Consider the following 21,309-nt stretch of genomic DNA (forward strand, 5'->3'; position numbering starts at 1 on the left):
CGCCTCCACTATTAATAATTGCCTGGCATCTCCAAGGCATACTTTCTACTAATTTCATAACATAAATTGGCGAGAAAGACCTCCATATGGATCGAATCTGTCGAAATAACTGCTTGACGATCCAAATTTTCTTCCCTCGGAGCTTGAACTTTATGAGTGCCCAAACAGTTTCTATAGGATTTGCATCCGGCGACTGCGATGGCCAATTCAATAAGTTAACGTTATTTTCTTGTTTCCACGTAGTACAAAGATGACTCCGATGTTTTGGGTCATTATCCTCTTACAGTAGCCAATTTTCATGTTTTCTTCTAAACCACCCTTGGGCAGATGGTAATAAAGCCCTCTGATATATTTTGATCATTTTGGCAGGGTCCAAATTATCGGTAAAGATGTGCAAAGTGCCAAATCCCTGCTTTGAAGAACAGCCCCAGACGTGCACTTTTACCGCGTGTTTAACGGTCCGCTGGAGGAGTCTATTGGTGGGGGTACACAAGGTATAATTAATAGAAGAACGTGACCAAAAAGTAGCTTCATCCGAAAAAATCACGTTGTCCCAATCGCGGTCCAAATTTTCTTTCGCCCAAGTGAGTCTTTTTTCGACTTGTTTTTAAGACAGTAGTGGTTTTTCACTGGGCTTCGAAATTTCACGTTATGAGTCAGTAAACGTCTTCTTATAGTGTCACATGACACATTTAGACCCTTTTTATTCAAAACTGCCTGCCCACCACGCAACGATAGACGAGGCTTTTTTTCATTTTTTTTTCAATTTTACATCCGTAAAATCACTCTGTCCTCCTTTTTCGTTGTTTTACGAAAGCCACGATATGGCAGGTCATCAACGTTTTTTATGTCGGAATAACGTTCCACCCACTTACTTACGAATGCTTTCGATTTTTTAATATATTTAGCAGCGGCTCCGTACGACATTTTCGGTCCTTTCGGATGCAAACACAAAAACACGGTTTTGTAACGTGATGCGTACTTAGTACTCATGGTGAAATACATTCTTCTGCAACGAAGGTCAAACGATACTAAGGCTTTCTATGCAAAGCATCTTGGTGGAGGGGTTCCGCTACATGCTCGCGTTTGAATCTACCCTCCAACAGTTTCCAGGAAAAAATTAAGCCGTATACGGTCTTATCAAACAGACTGTAAATAGTAAAGTTAAACATGAATTGACCAGTGATCTTGGAATTGCACGGTTCGCACCCATCGAAGATTTATATCTGCCTAATTGGATTTGCACAGAAATGTGTCGCGATGGACAGTTTTTACTCAACATACTGTTTTCTGACGAAGCAAGTTTCTTATATGTAGATAAGAATTTATGTGTCAATGCACCAGCTATTGACAAACGACATTTAAAAAAAGAAATAATGTATGTACATAATGAATAGTATTGATGATACAAATTATGCGAATTTGTATTTTATTTATGTAGTGCTAAATGCAATATAAGAGATTAAAACCTAATATTAAGAAGTACATTTAGCTAGCTAAGATACCATCCAGATATACAATAATTAACATCTTGTATTGAAAAAATACAACAAATGTATTACTGTTGTGAGGAACATGATTGATTGATAGTAAGAAATACGTTATTTTCTTGTACCTTTAACTGATATGAAACTTGACTGTATAACAGACGAAATATTGTGTTAATAAAATTGAACAGTACATGCATTTTGATGACTTTAATTATGCTTGTGGGATAGTAATAAGTAATACAATAATTATACAAATATTTCGTCTTTATTACTACTAAACTATAATTGTAATATAAATTATAAATACATTTAGTTTAAAAAGGAATTTAATCCTCCCACTTTGATACTTTTTTCTTGAATGTTTCTGATCCATCCACTGCAACAGCAGAATAATATCCCATATTCTCATACTTGCTGCGCATATAAAGTATATAACCAGCACAACCTGCTATTGCAACTATACCCATTGCCATTATCACAGAATTCTAAAAATAAATTGATTAAGTCAAATCTGCATTATTTTTCTTCTTAGCTGGCAACAGGAATATGAAATCATTACAAATGAAGTAAGTGTACGACAACCTCCAAAACAAATTGCTCTACAATATTTTATGATACTTTGTACTTCATAATGAAATAACCTCAACGGATCTGTTATCAGATAACCCATATAAATAGAGCTATAAAGAAAAAAAATATCACGTAAGAAGTGTGTGAACACATACAACAGTGCAAACGTTTTATAAAATAGAATAAAGGGGATAAGCATATAAATGTGGAGGAAAAGTATATATAAAGCTGATGAAAATGAGTTATCCGACAATGAAATCCAAACATTATTACAAGAGAAGCCTATTGCAGCTACCTCATATGGTAATTGTATTGCCTCTGTATTCCATATACTGTAATCCACCCACATATTGTAGGTTATATAAAGTGATATAAACTTCACTTAAAAGTATATTTTCAATTATTGTAAAAAAAATATCTTACCGGTTTCACATATAATTCGTAATTAATTGCTCGAAACAACATTGTGCTCCGCAGAGATCGTAATCCATCTCCTGGAGATGCATTTGTTTCTTTTTTCCCCATGCTTGTTAAAAATTGTTACGATGTATCTGAAAATAGTAATAACATTTACAATCGTTTTTGTATATCCAGAGAAAAAAGTTGTAACTACAACAATAAGAAACTGGAAGCAGGGCTTTTTATCATGGTTCAGTTGAGCTAAATTTTAACTAACTATTAACAGACATTTATGGACATATTACACTCATCAATGAAAAAATTATTATGCAATTTACAACAAATAATCGAAATGAGATTCATAATTTTATATTGTACGCCGTACTTATTTTTTCATTAAAAACCTATACGTATTTTACTTAGTTTTCTTCTCTATTGTTTACTAGCATATTCTTAATAATGCGTAACACTTTTTATTCGTTATTTTTTTAGTTTATCAAGTAGTAAGTACCAAATTTATTTTATAATATATTTTCTTATTATAAGTAATAGTATTTAGATACATAAAAATGAAAAGATATTTTTCAATAATGATGGAATCAGGCATAGATTCCACGTCCAAGAAGCTTATGAAAGTAATATGAATAAGTAGCATTTAGGTTAAGACTATTGCACATACAAATAAGAAGACAGATTATTCTTGAGGGATGACAGACGAACTATGCACTCGCATTTTGTACATTTGCCGTGAAAAGAAAATTAATTTTGCGTATATACTAATTTTAATTCAATACTGCTAAACATTTGTGAATGCTACTTTGTTGCATCTATATCTAAAACATGATTTTCCTTATAGTTCACTTCAGACGGTATATGAGTTCATTAACTTTAAATGGATATACAAAGTACGTTTCCGCTAGAGTCAAAATGAATGAACTAATCACTGGAGTCTAACTTCACCTATATTCTTGTGATCTGATTGGCTGTCTGTTTCATCTTCTTCTGGCTTAACCAAATCTTGAACACATCCTCGATCACGTCTGATGGGAAAATGCCTACCATGTCACTTTTATCTGTTTGCACAATCAACGTTTTGAAATCAGACGTCTGCAAGTATCGAATATTTTACATACAATCGGAACTTGTTATTTGCAAGTTTAATCTAATTAATTTAGCCGTTTTCCCGGAAATTTGGATACATGCATTTGAAACCACGGAAGACCATACGCATTTTATTTAAGCAGGTGGTTGCATAACACTTCACACGTTCGAAGCCATTTCCGTTTCGAATTGAAACAGTTAGAAACGGCTAGTATCTCTTAGTGAGTGAGAAAAACTCGACAAAAATGAGTATGAACATATACATTTAGATATGTTGAAACTGGCAATGCTTATTTCATCTGCTGAAAATCAATTAGCGCAGCGCATCAAAATTTAGCATGAACAGAGTTTTAAATTTTAAATATCGTACCCTATTCTTATCGATAAATCTTTATCGATATGTCAACAATCGTGAGGATCAATGTGATCAGGTAAATATTTATCTTTCTGTTGATACAGTTTATTTATTGAGGAGACAACGGACGAATATACATATACTATACTAAACGAAGAAAAATAAGAATTACAGAACTTTAAAAACTAACGTTATGGTGCTGACACCACACGTCATCCTCTGCCAATGTAAACTTACTTTACCAACAGCTACTAAAAATTAGAGTTAAATATTTGTATTAATACTCATTTGATTACACTAGTACGATTTTTAAATCACGATTTCTGAGATATCTTCACATTATCAGGTACCGGGCACCTAAAATAAAGGAAGTGTATTTGGCGCAAAACTCTACCAATTGTGAGTCCCTTAATAATAATATTCACAGCTGTCCAGCATTTCTAGAATAAAAACGGTATCCATCATTTTGAATAAACTACTAAACCGAACTACTAAATCCCAATTATTGAAACAAATTTTTATTTGTGCCAGCGGATGTGGCAGATGCAACATGAATGATACAAATTATACATTATTAATAATGTTAGTTCTCGTTTACAGAAATTCCAAAATGATTAATTTATATTTCAAGATTATTTTCTTCATTAATTTCATTTCCAAGTCGTCCATGTTATATTGTATGTTTGGCAGTCATCTGATATTTCCATTTCGATTGCTTCTAATGATCAAGTCAATATATGACACCATTCGCACATGCTAAAGAATCGTCATTGTCTTTTAGTATAATCAGTTCACAAGAACATAAATCATCGGTAATGTCTTATTTTACCATTGATCATTTAATATATAGCTAATTGGTGCTGCGATATCCAGAATCTTTGTCTCCTTTTTTCATCAACGGAATTTTGAGAATATAAAGATATTTGAACTAATATTACGTAAAGTATGAACTACATAAATAAGCTTTGAATACACGCAGAAAGGAAAGCAGTAATGGTTACCAGTCTGGTTAGCAGTGAGTCCCACCTTGTACCAAAGTATTCGTCACTAACGAACCCAGTAAGAATTTCCTTCGAAATAGTAGTGGTTACTGTCTTCTAAATAATTTGTGCAATTCCACTCTGCTCATCGTTCATCTTCTATGCTATCTAGGACTCGTGCTAATCAGACTAGTAATCATTGCGGTTTTTTTTTCCCGCGTATACCACGACCTGAGTCTATATTGAATAAAGTAATTGGTTTTTTGAAAGTTTACAAATTTTTTACTTTATCACCGAAGACATATACAGGATGTCCCATTTAATTCTGCCACTTACAAAAACTTGGTTATTCTTCAAGATAGGAGAAAAATGTCACAGAAGAAAATTGTTCCATTTGAAGGAGGAAATTAGGACATGAAAGTAAAATTCATCTAAGTGTCATAATTTCCAAGATTTCGTTGACAGCAACGTTTTTTTAAATGGAACTTCTTATTTTTTTCCTACTACAGAAGAGCTGAAATCAAAACACATTCAACCGTGTATAATAACTTAACCTTCGAATAACCTTGAGCTTCGAAATTCATAATTGAATTATCAACATTTATCCGTCTGTACATCCCAATAACATATAAAGGAACATAAAGAAAGGAATATAAAGGAACGTATTACGAATGCGTGTGCAAATGTTGATTCGGAAATAATAGCCAAGGTTAGGCAATGTTATATTATGCGTGTGAACAAGTGCATTCAGGTTGACGGACAATATTTTGAGCATATATTGAAAAATGAGTGAGTGAAAAATAGTATTAACATTGCCACTATATCTACTTATCGTTGAATTTTCACTTCGATAATTCAATTATGGTTGATTGCGTTTTTGATTTCAGCTTTCCTGTAGTAGGAAAAAAATAAGAAGTCCCGTTTAAAAAAACATTGTTGTCAGCAAAGCTTCGGAAAATATGAAAATTAGATGAATTTTACTTTCATGTCCTGATTTCACCCTTCAAATGGAACAACTTTCTTCTGTGACATTTTCTCGTATCTTGAAGAAGAATCAAGTGATTGTAGGTGGTAGAGTTGTAAATGAACTGTAAATGAATAATTAAATTTGCACTATACCCTAATTCAAATTCAATTGCATTAATGTACGATATATTTATTGAAAATTCAGTTTATTTTTATGTCAAAATTATGATCATATGAAGATTTATAAAGGACATAACCTTACTTTATTTTATGGCTAAATGCAGCGTCAAGTACCTGTAAAGTTTGGTTACATCAATTTATTTGTGCACCAGTTATAACGCTGGCTGTAGTTTTAAAGTTGCAGTGATTGTGCATTTGCATATACATATACATAAATTAATGTATGATTGCTCATTTCTATTTCAATACGATAAAAAGACGTTGTGTATACATATTCGAACAATTTGTATTATTGTACTTCAATGTATAATACAATATCTCGTAGTGTGTATGTACAAATGATCGTTTGTACTAAACATGTATGTTACGTACAAAGTCTCTAGAGGTATGAGTATATAAGTCGAATATATATGCTATCAATTCTCATTAAGTTACACTAATCAATCTGAGACAGTACAGTTTTACAAAAGGCCTAGACTACGTCGGATAACTTCGTAGCATCACGCGACCTTTTTATCTTTACTCTGTACAAAATGCTAAGATTTTGATTAGCCAACAGAAGCGTTATATTACTTGTTGAGTGATTCTCAAGCAATACTGAAGGATTAACAGATAAATCACGATTATGTACGTGTAGCGAAGTAGTGAATGTGAAGGTAACAGTCATAATAGAGTTATGATTAGTGAGAGCGGTATTCAATGTTCGAACTTGTGTCTGGTGACTATAGTGGTTGCCTAAACTCAATTTAAGGTATCGTACATTTAGTTCAGATTTACAAATATTTTATTATACTTTTTAGATATCTAAGAAGGAAATTTTTAAATTGCCGATATATAATTGTTTCTTTGTATTTGCTAGGTATATTAGGTAGCAGACTCTATTTAAATATTCAAATGCAAAAATGATGATTGAGTCTACTCAGACAGCACAAATCTCGTAGTCTTATATCAAAATGAGATCGTTTAAACACTAGACGTCTATAAAACGTCAAAAAATGAGACATAAGACTTCCTGAAGATGTCTTTTCGACATCTTCGTAATTTGTGGTGTCTCCATAACTTCATCCTTCATAAATAACTTGAATGCGGTTTTAAACAAAATGATCACTTTAATATTTCACAAAATCGAATACAGTTTCTACTTCATCTTCACGGCTCACTACTACATATTTGCACTTTTTATAGTTGGAGATACTCAATTTCAGACTGAGATGAAATACATGTACATATTGTATATTTGAATATTGACAGGGTTATTCACGGTAAACGCACCAGCTGAAGTTGGACGCGATTGAGCATTTTTGTCAATCATAGCAGTGCAGCCTTGTTAAACAAATGAAAGAATATAAAATTCATGATCCTAACAATGTTATGACGTTAACTATCATTTCTTTGATGATGCAATCCTGCTCTGGATTCATGAAATCATCCGCTCACGGTCAATTTCGTCTGGTGAATTTACCGTGAATAACATGTTGATAAATTATAGATATACATACGTGCAATGTATTTCAAATCTTGTCAAACTTCGGTGGAAGCACATCCATAACTACTTAAGGAAAGTTTGTTTATTCCTTAGCGTTTTTGTTCAACTGATAAAAATAAATAACGCATATATTACTATCTACTCAGTTTTATGATCTTCGCTTATTTATTTATAAGTGATAAGAAGATATATATCTTCTACGTGAATTAACCGAGAGATAGATGAATAGGTATTAAAGTATTTAAACGATTAGGAACTTTCACTACCAATCTTATGTAACTTCATTACGTAGTAAAAACTACGTGAAGTATGATATATATTACTTGCTCAAGGAAAAATTCAACCATATTCTTAAAATAGACCATTCTATAATCGAAAAACTGTAATGAAATGAAATTGTTTCCCCATAATTTTTTGTCATATGATAATTACTACTTAATACATATGATTTACAATTAATGATACATTAGAATTGTGGTCATATTACACAAGTTCATCTAGCATTGCGTAAAACAAAAATGTTGCTTTTTTTATTACGTACATGTGTTATTTGATTCAAATTATATCAATTTTTCACAGGAGGCGTTTGAGGTTAAAGCACATATCATTTACGTCACTTCGCTTGTACTAACTGCTTACAGGCGTTAAGTATCCATAGCATTGAAACTTTATTTTGTCAATTAGTGGGAATATATACCTATATTTCATACTCTTACAGCTAACATGATGACGCAAGCAAATGCCATTAACAGAATAAGATGTAGGATTTGTGTTATTATAAACAGTGTTGTATTTCATAGTAGTTGATCTATATTGAAAATTGTAATTGGTTATTTATTGCTTAGGTATACGGAATGTTACTGATGAATGATAGTTGTAGATTTATTAAAAAACATAACCAATGTACAGTCTTATGTATATTTGACATATCACATTCTTCTAGGAAATTACAAAATTTTAGTAACAGTTTTTTTATGAAATTCAGTTCTAATCATGGGTAAGCTTAATAATAACATATCATTTTACCAGCAATCATAAGTATTATGATATAGAACTGCGCTATTTGCAACTTACATTTATAATTAAAAATTAGTATATTATAATAGTATATACAAGTCTTTGCAAGATTCCATCATACAGTAATAGTATTACTTACTGATTATGAAAATAATAGTTGTCAAATATCTATCTTCAATGTGTAATATGTTTTCAGTAAATGTTGATTAGGTTTAAGAGGTTAGATAAAGTTACATTTTGTTTGCGTATGGTTTATGTGAGCCATTTGTAAAACTGCATGATAATAACTAAAACTATGTCTTAATGAACTGTACATTTGCTTAATGATTAGGCAAAATTATATAGTTGGAAATAAAAGTTTATTACTTTAAAGTTAAAGATAGGACTATAACCTCCGTTATTAATGTATTATTTTTAATCCTGAATATATTTCTCAATTGAATATTTTTTTTTAATAGTAACACCTGATTGTTTAATTTTGTCATGAATGGGATAGATGATATTTTTCAGATACATAAAATAATTACATAAAAGACAGCAGAAAACTTGCAGGAAAATAATGATAGCTAGATTTAAAATTAAAATCTATAACATTTTCCTTGTCAGAGTCAGTTTGACATACATGCAATATAAATTTATATTTATAATGGTATGTAATAACTTAGTAAAAAGTAAAAATATTATTTTAAGGATATATATTTATTACAATGATTTGATTACTATCACAAGATTGGACAATGAATAAAAATTTCTTACTGATTGGAATGTACAATATTACTTTTCAATTAGAATTATAAAGAATAATAAGCTTATTATTCTGATTCTTTTAGGTTATTTGCACTAATAAAATATTATTGATAAATAATTAATCAATGGGTAATTAAGTATATATCTATCATGTCTAAGTTCAAAATACTGTAATAATTTTTCCTGTAACTTTTAATCATTGTTTCCTCAGTTAGTATGTAACATTGTATCATGTGCTTAGTATACTTCACTACACATATTAATTTAATCACAGTAATTAATTTCTATAGACAATATCTATTAATAAAACCTTACAACATAATGTGGTTCCATATAGGTAGCATGGGAAAAGAACATGATGTCTTACAGGAATTACAAGTAGAAAGACCATTATATGAACAGGAAGCTTTGAATGAGGCATATCATTATGAAAAGCCAAAAGTATCTGGTAAGTAACCATAAGGGCTTTTGCAATTTTTTTTTCAGTAAACTTGCAATAAGCTATTACCATTCCAAACCAATTCAAATATAGCATTGAGTATAAATTTCAGATACTTATGTTTTATGTTCACAGTTATCAAGAGTATTGCAAAGTCATTGAAGCCTGAAAGCTGTGAATCGTGTTTAATATCTACAATACCAGCATTGTACTGGTTAAGAAAATATAAATGGCAGGAAAATGCTCTTCCAGATATGATTTCTGGTTTCACAGTGGCTATTATGCACATTCCCCAGGGTATGGCTTATGCTTTGTTAGGAAATTTACCTCCGGTGACTGGTATATACATGGCATTCTTTCCTGTTCTTATCTATTTCTTTCTTGGTACATCTAGACATGTTTCTATGGGTAATATTTTTTAACTATTTGAAATATTAATTGAAATACTTTAATAGTACGTATTCATCTTTATATTTATTCAATAGGAACATTTGCTGTGGTATGCTTGATGACAGGAAAGACGGTGTCATCCTATGCAACCCCTTCAGATATATTAGTAAAAATGAATGAAACAGCTTCAATTATGGGTTATCAAAGTTCAGAACCACTGCCTATTTATACACCTATGCAAGTTGCTACAGCTGTTACATTTATGGTTGGCACATTCCAAGTAAGTGAGCAATATAATAATTATTTGGAATTTCATGACATTAATAGTAATACTTTTAGCTTGTGATGTATGTATTCCGCCTGGGTATCATAAGCACATTGCTAAGTGAAACATTGGTAAACGGCTTTACAACGGGAGCAGCGATATATGTTCTAATGTCACAAATTAAAGACCTCCTAGGACTAAAACTACCTCCGCAAAAAGGATTATTTAAACTTATATTCGTATGTATCATATATATACAATTTGAAATTGGATTATGGTAAAAATATTATTTTTCTGTTTTTCTAAAGAAAAAGTAGGATCATTTATAAACATGCACATTGTCATTAGTTTAAAAAAATTGACATATGTATTATGTTTCAGACTAGTATAGATATAGTACATGCATTACCAGATGCAAATATAGCTGCAATGACCATTTCAATAATATCAATAACTATAATGTTGCTCAATAATGAAATTTTAAAAGTAAGTTCACAATTTTATAGACAATTCAGACTATTTCATGTGAAACCAATATTTGATATTGATTACAACTATAATTATAGCCATGGTTCAGCAAGCGTTGCCGGTTTCCCATACCCATTGAGTTAATCGCTGTAGTTGCTGGAACTTTAATTTCTAATTACTGTAACTTATCTAAACTGTATGATATTGAAACAGTTGGCCATATTCCTACTGGGTACGTAATCATTTTTTATGTAGACTGTATTTGTTATTGAACATATTTAGCATACTGGAATATGTGTTATATTTTATCAATTAATAGATTGCCCATGCCAGAGTTGCCCACTTTTAAACTATTACCTATCATTGCATGGGATAGCATAATGATAACCTTGGTTTCGTATACGATATCGATGTCCATGGCGTTAATTTTTGCACAAAAATTAAATTATGATATCAACTCGAATCAGGAGCTACTTGCAATGGTAATATTATATATCAAGGTGGTATTATGTACGGTTTTGAAATTCGGCGTAATTCTGACAATTAAAATTTATATTTTAAATATAGGGGAGCAGCAATATAGTAGGATCGTTCTTTTCATGCATGCCGATGACTGCATCACTTAGTCGGTCTGTTATTCAGCAGTCAGTTGGTGGAAGGACCCAATTAGCCAGTATAGTATCATGCATGATACTACTGGTTATATTACTGTGGATTGGACCGTTTTTTGAGACTTTGCCACGATGTGTTTTAGCCTCTATCATCGTTGTACGTAAAGTAGATTTTTATGTTATACACCTTAGGTTCAACAGTATTTGATCCCTTGTATTTAAAGAAAAATGAATGATTTTCTGATGAAAAAATTATTGAATTTACTTTAACAGGTCTTTTTTTGAGTTATTGAATTCAAATCTGAGGTTTCAATTCTTTCAATCAATATGACGGCAAATAATTAAAAGTTATTAGATATACACGGTAAATTTTCTCCAGAGAATTTTCAGTTTCTGCTTTAAATTACAAGTTAGAAAATTTTTATGTTAAACATTCAATCATAGTAAATCATTTTTGTAAATGTCTAACTAAAAATTTGGTACATGAGATTCCGCGGAGACCAATTGCCCTACGAAGCTGACTACGTTTTGCATTGTTAATTATCGTTTTTAATTAAAAATTTTTGATCTTGAATTTGTTTCAAAGATCTTTAATATCCTCGGAAATTAGTTTTCACGTAAATCAAACAATTTCGACTCTTCGATCGTCATTTTGGATCCGTTATTTGAAATTTTTTAATTTTAATCTCAAATTTTCTCTTTACGCCTAAAATATTTTAACTCATTCGATTCTCAAAAAAGATCACTTCATATATTCCGGATTTTAAAATTGCATTATATTTTAAATATGTATAAAGTAAAGCATTCAGTTTTTGAGCGGCACAAACAAGCAAATGGTATTAAATCATATAGGGATCAGACAGACATTGGTCTAATGAAGCTTATATAATGGGGGATTATAAATTACCTATAAGCTCCTAAAAGGTCAGAAACTGCACACTTCACCTTATAATTTATTACTTGCATTCCTTATTAAAAATTTAAACGCTTACAATGTATCAAACAATGTATACATAATAAAATTTGTTTACTTAAAGGTGGCATTAAAAGGCATGTTACAGCAGGCAAAACAGTTAATCAAGTTCTGGAATTTAAGCAAACTTGATGCATGTGTATGGATTGTTACCGTTTTGACAGTGGTGTTAATAAGTATTGATATTGGTTTATTGACAGGATTATTAGTATCTCTTGCGACTATATTATTACAAAGTATCAAACCATATACCTGCTTATTGGGGCATATTCCAAACACAGATCTGTACCTGGATTTAAATCGATATAAAGGGGTATGTATGGATGATGATCAATGCAAAATTAAAGAATATGTTGATTATTTTTTAAAAATAAACTAGGAAGTAAGTCAAAGAAACTAGAAGCAGAATTTAAAATTCAAAGGATGCTTCATCTAACTTGATCATCTAAAATATCTTCGCTATATATAATGCTACTAAAAAAATTAAGCATTTATTTTTTTTTACAGACGACAGAAATATGCGGAATAAAGATTTTTCATTACTGCGGAGGGCTGAATTTTGCAAACGCAGGCTACCTCAAGTCGGAAATATACAAACTCATAGGAGTGGTCCCTCGACTAGTTCTGGATTGTAGGAAGAAATTAAAGAATGATATATATTCAGATATACACGATATCGATGATAAAGAAACATTGCGATGTATTATATTGGACATGACTGCACTAAGTTATGTGGATCCAAGTGGTATCAAATCATTACGTAATATTGCTGCAGAATACAAAAAAATAGACGTACAAATGTATGTGGCAGGATGTTCAGCGCCGGTGTTTGAAAAAATTAAGAAGTGTGATTTATATGAAAATGGAAAGCCTAGTTTTAAAATGTTTGTAACTGTACATGACGCTGTTTTATTTACGCAACATGAGCTATGTTCATGAATATTGTTGAAAACAATTTTAGAAGAACATATATCTCGTGATATTCTATTCGTTATGTGCGTACTAATACAGTTATATGTTAATGAGCGCGTGTAAAAGTGTAAATAGAATAAATATCTATTGAGAACTTACGGTTAACAATTTAAATGTTGCCGAGATATAGTTGTATTTGTACGTACAGAGCAAATTATTAGATGAAAAATTATTCTAGCAACATACCCATCGCTAGAAAAAAGCCATGTCAAACGAACACAAAAAATCTGAGCTTTAGTATTGCGTTATAAGGATTTTAAGTGGTACTTATATATTTACATACTGGCATATTTTTCAATGGTACTTATTTATCACCTAAGTTTATTCTTGAAATATCTTGTTTGTTTTCAAAGATATGCAAAAGCCCTTAAAGACGAAGTTGTAAATAACAAAGAGAAACATGTACAATGATATAAAAGTGATTATTTTCAAGTTGCATTTTTTTATATATTAAGATCACCTTCACTTTTCTAAATAGAACCACCCGCTTTCAGATACATGAGATCGTGGTCCATCTTACTGGAAATTCAATGACCATAGTCATTCGTGTCATCACTCCGCGTATGTGTGTACGTACATGCACATACAGTAGCTGAATAATAGCCTTGGGGATTCTCTTCCCTCTTTCATTTTCTTTATGACTTCATCTTGAATACGACATGACCAGTAACTGGGATACTTTTTGATAAGAGAGAGGAATTTATAATTCAATCAAATGGTTTATGAGACGGCTAAATAGACAGGATATGTGAACTTATAGCAGTTTAGGCACTAAATCGGGACAGTTGCTATGTTTCCACGGGAGTATCTATAATTAAACTCTCGTTCGACTCCGCTAGAAACAATCTGTAGGTCTGTCTTGTTACGTACACTTTTTGCACTTTTCAAAAAGTGAAAATTCTTATTGGATGATATCTTTAAGTAATCAATGAGAATTCGTACTTTCTGAAAAATGCAGAAAGCATAGGTAACGAGACAGACCTAGGGGAGTGTGGGTGAATGTCCTATATATCGGAGTGTTTAGGGTTTCCGATGGATTTCTGTTTGAAAAGAGGAAAACTCATTGGTGAATAATACCATGAGCGAGACGGGAACCCACATCCTATGGCATGCGACTAATTTTGTTGTCGCCGGTTGAAATCAGTGGATGCAATTGGCCGGAGTTTAATACCACAAAGTTTACTGGGGTTTGACTTGTACGATTAGCCAATGAAATGTCTGTATTTACAGAAATTCTGGATTTGATTGGCTAAACTCGCCAGTGGAACCTCAATTAATTTTGGAAAAATCTGCTCTTAGTTTTTTACTATTCCCTTCCTTCGTATAATATATTAACAGGTTATGTCAAGTTCGTAATAGGTAGAGAACTTAGTATTTATAAATGATTAGGAATTTGAAATGTCATTGTGCCGCATTATCAAACAGCAAAGTTTAAGGAATGTGCTGCTGATGAGAAAAATTGAAGAAGATTTAAACATCCATAAACTAATATCGACTATTAAAGTACTACCAGTATTCACGCAAAACAATATTCACACTAGTTCCAATAATGGTCCTTGGAGTGTATTATTTTTTGGCACCGATGAATTTGCTTTGGAAAGCCTCAAAAAACTTCATGCCAAATAGTAATCATCATAATTTTGAAGTTTTATAATATTAAATAATTGTTGTTCAAAATCTTATCAATTTAGTAGGTCCAAAAAGTTATTGCACAGGCTGGAAGTTGTGACAGCTTACAAAGGTAAAGAAAATGCTGTTCAACGATATGCCAATCTTCATAGTATTCCCATTCATCATTGGCCGCTAAAGATCAACACATCAGAATTTCATATTGGTTTGGTTGTATCTTTTGGACATCTGATTCCATCTGACATCATACACTCTTTCCCATTGTAAGACTTTTTAAAAATTGCTTTTAAAAATGTTTTCTCTTATCAAATGTATTTTCCTTTATTCTGTGTTAATATTATAGAGGTATGTTAAATGTACATGCTAGTCTATTGCCAAGATGGAGAGGAGCAGCACCAATTATTTATTCTTTAATGCATGGAGATACTCAAACAGGAATTACAATAATGAATATAATGCCAAAAAAGTAAGCATCTTGATTATCTAAAAAGCTATTTTGTAGTTAAAAATGGTTTCTACCTGATGTAATACACATTACTAAGTGATTTTGAGTAAGAGTTGTATGTATATTGATATTGATGGGTTTAGGAGTCACTGATTTTAGATTTGATGTGGGAGCCATCATTGCTCAGCAGAAAGTTGATATTCATCCTGATGAGACAATGCCAGAATTGTATAAAAAATTGTCATGCATGGGAGCTGATTTGTTAGTTAGTACAGTTGAACAGTTACCAAAGGTTTTAACATTTGGGAAACCTCAAGGAGATACTGGTATTACTTATGGTAGTTATTCTTATATGATGTGTGTAATACAATGAAATTTTATAAAAACTTCATTATCCTATGAATATAATTTCAGCTCCAAAAGTATCATCAAAAATATCGTTAGTGAAGTGGAGTGAAATGACTGCAAAGGATGTATATAATTTACAACGTGCGATCACAGGCTTGTACCCCTTGACTACAAAATTTCAGGATATTACGATCAAGATATTGAATATCAAAGTGCTAGAAAAGCAAACTCAAGCATATAGTTCATCACATAGTTCACCTGGTAATACCCACTTGATTCGTCTTTCTTAAATATATTTTACTCAAATTAGCAAATTACTTCAAAAGATTATTTTACAGGATCAGTGATATATGACAAGAAGAATGATATTTTGGCTGTATGCTGTCGAGATAACACATGGGTTTCTATTGAAAAATTGGTTGTACCTGGACGCCAACCCATGTCAGCTCGTGATTTTAATAACGGCTTTATATCTAAGCATAAAAATTTTGAAACCTACTTTCAGTGATAAAAATTAATGATAGTGTTCTGTATGAAAAGTAAATATAAAGTTAATCATCTTAGTGGGTGTTACAGAAAAATCCATGTCCTAATCATTCTATCTGCAATCAAACCTTGAACTTCCCTTTCTGATAAGCTTTTACTTACAAGTTTCGTATAGTTAAAGTAATAATAAAAGGCAGGATTATAAGATTTCATACTGATTTATTGATGTATATTCAAATAGTTATAATTGTATATAATTCTAAATTAGGTACTCTTACTTTACATAATTTTTCTGGTGGTTTCAAAATAACATTGGCTTCTACCTATGTACAGATACAGTGCAATGTATATGCAATAATAATAATAAACGCTCTATATTACAATATTGTCAACCGGGCGTCGACAACCACTCAACATACAAAGAAACAAACTTTTTGTATACATACATCGTTTCGTCTCTCCTTCTGTACGTTTCGTCGTGTTACTTTAAATTTCTCTTCCTAAGAGTGTCACAAGTAATATACAAGCGATCATTGTTTCTGGTCGACAAAGTAAAACTAATATTGTACAACTTTGGAGGAATGTCGTGATGGCGTAGCACCAACTTCACTATGAATCGATTAGTCAAACTGCAATGGCACTTTACATTTTAAATAGTACGTCTAATATATGCATATATTACATCTAATACGTACGATTAGATATTAGACCTAATATATATATATATTATAGTATATAGTATATATATATATTCCATGTAAAACCTACCCAATAATAACATAGCAACAAATAACAACAGTGGATGGGAGCTCTTTTAGTTCATCCATTTGCGGCAGTTAGGCGCGCCACACGCGCATGCTATCTTGTGCTGGTCATCTTCTATGTCAAACTTATAATCGTATGCCAGCTGTAACACATCCAATCGAATAATTTTATTAACATCAAATATGATGGGATAATTTTGACAAAATTTCAAATCGCATCACAAGCACATACGAGTTATTTTAATGCAATAAACATACCTCTTCGCCACGTGAGATTCTGCGCTTCGCAAAGATAATGATTCTTAGGTCTCGTTCGACCTCGACGATTTCGGCGACACAATTTGGATTGCAAGAATGATTTATGTAACGAGCCAATCCACCGCACAGGGTCGCATCGACTACTCTCTCTTCATCCAAACGAAACATATAGATGCCACGATTCTAAAATCGTGAAAATTATATATTTAAAACAAGTTTAGAATAAGTACTGGAATGTTAGAACGATGAGTCTCTATAACATACCCTTGCTTCATACTGCTTTTCTCTCGTTTCAGCTAATTCAGTACGGATGATTTCTCCTATATATTCGATGACCATCGTGTGCTTTTCCAAATCTCGCGCGGCGTACAGTCCGAGACCTTGAATTTTAGATCTAGCCAGATAGACGTTATTACGCCATTCTTGTTTCATTTTCTTGTACTGCGAACTCTTTGAGTGAACGAATTGCTTAGAATATGGACATGCTACTTCACCCGCCACAGTAGCTGTTGGAACAAAAGCAGCGCGAGCAGAGGAACCTGTACGCTGCGTATGCGGCCTTTTCCAGGGTAATTGATTTCTCATTCTAGCTTCGGTCCTTGCGCTTCCGGTTGGATTTATAGCAAGCGGTAACTCTAGTAAAGGATTGCGTCCATATTTAAATCTATAGTCTGTCAGAGTTTCAATTCCAGGTAGACTCTCCAGAACTCTTACGACAGCTGGCTCTGTGAGTCCAAAAAGATCTTCTCCGGATACATAACGAGGAAATAGTTGGACGCTGTGCGTTGTTCTACGTAACTCAGCAAGCGGTTCCAGGATTCTACTCCACACAGCACGAGGTGTGGCATCTCGCAATTCCACATCCTCCTGACATGGTTCTTGAACGAGAACTCTAAACTCTGGTCGGCCGGATACGTCGTGAATCGAGCAGACATATCTACAACGTTTGTTAGGTCGCCTCATGCTCCAATAAAATCTTACGATTTTGTATCCGACTGGGTAAATGTAGTTTGGTGTATGGAAGTTTGTCAGTTGGTGGGGCAGTAGCTGTCCGACGCTCAGAAATATGAGACTTCCAACTCGTAGAAGATGATTGTGCTCCGAGTGGTGCATTACGGCTGCAACTTGTCTATTTTCATCGCGGTTGACATAGACTCTACGATATACTGAGAGTGTAGTTAGTTCGTTATCCTTTTCATTTTTTTGTACGTGTTGGGAACAGTACGTGCTCTGAAATACATAAACAAATGTTGGGATCCGTTGCTACATAGAGACTCAACATTTAAAAAAATATTATATTCTCATGGATTTTAGTACTAAAATAAAGAATTACCTTGTTCTTATAAAAGACACAGCTATCCTTTACAGCACAGCCCAGATGATACACGTTTGTGCAGCGCATTTTGAAGCACTTGACTGTAGCCCCTGGCTTTTCACAAACAATGCAATTGAGTACAAGACTGTGCTGCAGAGCAGTATCCAAATTCATTAGGGCACCATTGACTGTTTCATAAACATCCTCAGACCAGAGAGCACAATTGAGATGGACCCATTTATCAACATCAAAGTTGAGCAACCTAGCTGGTCCATCGGCTGCTCCATCCCCTTGACTTTGACAAAACATGCATCGTCGACTGTCCTCCGTCTTGGCAGGAATTACAGTAACACCCATGCGGAAGAGCATCTAAGAAATAAGGGTAAGATCTAGACTAGAAGATAATTCAGACGAATCCTACAGTTAATTAAAGGTATCGAAATTATAGTTACCTCCGTGATTTCTCTGTCGGTAGGTTTTTTATACTTAGTAGCTGGATGTATAGCACCAAGAGACCAACTTTTATAACGGAGACCTCTCCAAACTTTCGATGGTGGAGGCAGTTCTGTTACGTCATTCAATGGCTCTTCAGTCGCAGGGTGCTTTTTGGATCGTTTTTCATTGATCAGTTCTTCCTTATGATCAGACATTTCGAAATCTTCTTTTTCAGTCTTGATTCTAGTTTCCGTATCCATTTCTATCGGATCGACATCCATACTGTCGATAGATTCTACAGATTGTTTTGTCATGAATTTATTCTGTTGCAATTTCTTTTTAAGGTCATGTTCCAGAAGTTTGGTTTCTGCTTTCTGACATAGGTGATCTACGATCGTTGCAACCTGTATATAATAGATTAAACATTATAATTAGATAGTTATAGAAACGTTATTCGGAAAATACAACGTGACTGTTACAGATTAGTTACGTTACAATTTCGTACTCAGCGGTGTCATAGTTATAAACCACCTGACGCATGATATATCATACATTATATCACATTACTGAATAGTAAATTGTAATGTTGCAACTCTTACTTTATGTTGACTGTGTAGTTATAAAGGTTATTATACTGAGCGCAGTAACGCCCGTACCTTATCCTGTGTATTTGAAGGAGCCCTATGCATTAGGGCGAATTGCATGTAACAGGCAGCTGAACAGAAACAGAGTTCCTCGCCAGGGTCTGTTTCTTCTTTGCTCAAAAATGGTAGATCTGATACTTTCTTCCTTATTAAGCTGTTCAATATTACGACGTCACAGTGACGACAGAATTTTGCGGCACCATTCAAAATACTTTGGATGTCAATCGGAGCTACAGATCAAATATTGTGATTAGTAAAATATATTGGGACATGAAAGTTACAAATGAAAGCAAATTAAAAGAAACGCACCTCCTTCCTTCCCATCTTTTCCTTTAGTCCTATAAAGTCCTAATTTTTGACTAGGTGGTGTAGTTGTGCGCTCTACTATCTGGTAACCAGTAGGTGGAGCTATATTTAGAATATTAGCCAAGTCTTTAAGTACTCCCATTATATCATCTGCAGCTTGGCTATTTAAGGTCAATGTAACAGTAACATTTCCATTATCTCTTAACGGAATGGGTGGTGATTTTCCCAACCTAGAAAAGAATGTTATAGTTGCATATACTGTTCCATATATACTGAGCGTCATCGATAGCCTAGAGTGGAGATGACTCTAGGGCATTGTTGACGCTCACTGTACTATGTAGAGTTCTAACGAAGTAAACATCTTGAGTTTTTACCTAGATACGCCGACATTTTCCTTATCCTGTTTAGATGTGTCTTTCGCGTGTCCTGGTCTAAGTCTAATAGGAATAGGGGAGACTAATGGTATGACAGGAGAGACGCGTTTCAACCAATCAGACTCTTCATCAGAATCTTCCTCAATCAATCTTAGCCCAGGAAATCGATGTATGAATTCAGGAATCACACACTCTGGGGACGAGGAGCTAACGATCGTGTCTGGCGTATCAACCTCACGATTCATAGTTAAACAATTTTCTTTCTTCTCGTCCGCTAAATATGAATAGCAATGCATTTATGTAAGTTGTGATTACAGAGAAGTTGGTAATAACTGGGCTTTTAGTTAAATTAATATAATTATAATTACAGTCATCCAATTTAAGTGGTGCAAATTCTTGATCGTAGAAGCCTCTTTGAGTGGATGCAGGTTGCTGTGGAGGTAAAGGTTCGAGTTCTCCAAAAGGTTGAGTGTTGTAATGATCCGCAACACCGAAAAGACTCGCAGATCCATAAGAACCAGTAAGATCACCAGTTCTGGTATTGTAATCTTTCTGATTACCAATTTTCGATAGGTCACCGGAACCGAAGATAGGACATACACCGTAGTTCCTTCCCAGCAGCGGTTCCAGTACTGCCATAGGTTGGAGTTGTCGTAGTTGCGTCATGAGATTGTCAATAAACGTATCATAATCTTCATCCAAGCGAGATACTTTTCTTGAACGTTTCTTTTGTGGAGCCGCTGCCGCGTCCTTCCCTTGGCTTTGTCTTCTCTTTTGTTGGTACTGGCGCCTTTTCAACTTTTTAAGATCTACAAAGACAAGTTCAACAAGTCCATACGAATGGTAGCGTAACATAATCCCTGTACAGGTATAAACATAAAATTAAAAAAAAATTA

At 33.1% G+C, this 21,309-nt stretch overlaps 4 protein-coding genes across 26 annotated transcripts in view; 2 read left to right on the forward strand and 2 right to left on the reverse strand.

Annotated features, from left to right (window-relative positions):
• Positions 1–1,736: 1,736 nt before the first annotated feature.
• LOC107272109 (small integral membrane protein 8) lies at positions 1,737–8,194 on the reverse strand. 5 transcript variants are annotated; one of them, XM_015748945.2, is made up of 4 exons: positions 8,069–8,194; positions 7,541–7,633; positions 2,484–2,611; positions 1,737–1,975 (listed from the first exon to the last, which is right to left on the reverse strand). In XM_015748945.2, exons 3-4 carry the CDS (start codon positions 2,583–2,585, stop codon positions 1,817–1,819), a joined length of 261 nt encoding a protein of 86 aa, XP_015604431.1. In that variant the 5' UTR covers positions 2,586–2,611; positions 7,541–7,633; positions 8,069–8,194; the 3' UTR covers positions 1,737–1,816. The 5 variants fall into 5 exon arrangements, with proteins under 5 accessions (XP_015604431.1, XP_015604413.1, XP_015604421.1 ...); XM_015748927.2 differs by lacking the exon at positions 7,541–7,633; XM_015748935.2 differs by lacking the exons at positions 7,541–7,633; positions 8,069–8,194 and adding an exon at positions 3,420–3,538.
• Positions 2,179–13,841, forward strand: LOC107271948 (solute carrier family 26 member 6). Of its 10 annotated transcripts, none has more exons than XM_015748585.2 (11): positions 2,179–2,363; positions 9,629–9,739; positions 9,866–10,138; positions 10,216–10,400; positions 10,460–10,624; positions 10,767–10,871; positions 10,952–11,085; positions 11,173–11,335; positions 11,421–11,621; positions 12,502–12,750; positions 12,945–13,841. In XM_015748585.2, exons 1-11 carry the CDS (start codon positions 2,264–2,266, stop codon positions 13,374–13,376), a joined length of 2,118 nt encoding a protein of 705 aa, XP_015604071.1. In that variant the 5' UTR covers positions 2,179–2,263; the 3' UTR covers positions 13,377–13,841. The 10 variants fall into 10 exon arrangements, with proteins under 10 accessions (XP_015604071.1, XP_015604104.1, XP_015604120.1 ...); XM_015748618.2 differs by lacking the exon at positions 2,179–2,363 and adding an exon at positions 6,187–6,792 and having other exon boundaries at positions 9,633–9,739; XM_015748634.2 differs by lacking the exon at positions 2,179–2,363 and adding an exon at positions 6,188–6,697.
• Positions 13,842–14,670: 829 nt separating this feature from the next.
• LOC107272781 (methionyl-tRNA formyltransferase, mitochondrial) lies at positions 14,671–16,394 on the forward strand. 2 transcript variants are annotated; one of them, XM_025089563.1, is made up of 6 exons: positions 14,671–15,034; positions 15,101–15,301; positions 15,382–15,504; positions 15,643–15,809; positions 15,898–16,092; positions 16,170–16,394. In XM_025089563.1, exons 1-6 carry the CDS (start codon positions 14,808–14,810, stop codon positions 16,337–16,339), a joined length of 1,083 nt encoding a protein of 360 aa, XP_024945331.1. In that variant the 5' UTR covers positions 14,671–14,807; the 3' UTR covers positions 16,340–16,394. The 2 variants fall into 2 exon arrangements, with proteins under 2 accessions (XP_024945331.1, XP_015605757.1); XM_015750271.2 differs by having other exon boundaries at positions 14,695–15,034; positions 15,643–15,821.
• Positions 16,395–16,516: 122 nt separating this feature from the next.
• The window catches only part of LOC107272740 (histone-lysine N-methyltransferase 2C), a 31,697-nt gene continuing 26,904 nt past the window's right edge, over positions 16,517–21,309 (reverse strand). For 6 of the 9 annotated variants that reach the window (XM_015750260.2, XM_025089411.1, XM_025089408.1 and 3 more), the window contains 9 exons: positions 20,782–21,222; positions 20,414–20,687; positions 20,043–20,269; positions 19,746–19,963; positions 19,107–19,493; positions 18,673–19,023; positions 17,604–18,569; positions 17,340–17,522; positions 16,517–17,224 (listed from right to left, as the gene is read on the reverse strand). In XM_015750260.2, the coding sequence (XP_015605746.1) occupies positions 17,132–17,224; positions 17,340–17,522; positions 17,604–18,569; positions 18,673–19,023; positions 19,107–19,493; positions 19,746–19,963; positions 20,043–20,269; positions 20,414–20,687; positions 20,782–21,222 (3,140 nt within the window). In that variant the 3' untranslated portion in view covers positions 16,517–17,131. Of the gene's footprint in view, positions 17,225–17,339; positions 17,523–17,603; positions 18,570–18,672; positions 19,024–19,106; positions 19,494–19,745; positions 19,964–20,042; positions 20,270–20,413; positions 20,688–20,781; positions 21,223–21,309 lie in introns of those variants that run through there. The other 3 variants (XM_025089394.1, XM_025089420.1, XM_025089422.1) reach the window with 2 other exon arrangements.

Source organism: Cephus cinctus, unplaced genomic scaffold, assembly GCF_000341935.2.
Source record: "Cephus cinctus unplaced genomic scaffold, Ccin1 Ccin1_scaffold0087, whole genome shotgun sequence".
Lineage (NCBI taxonomy): Eukaryota > Metazoa > Arthropoda > Insecta > Hymenoptera > Cephidae > Cephus > Cephus cinctus.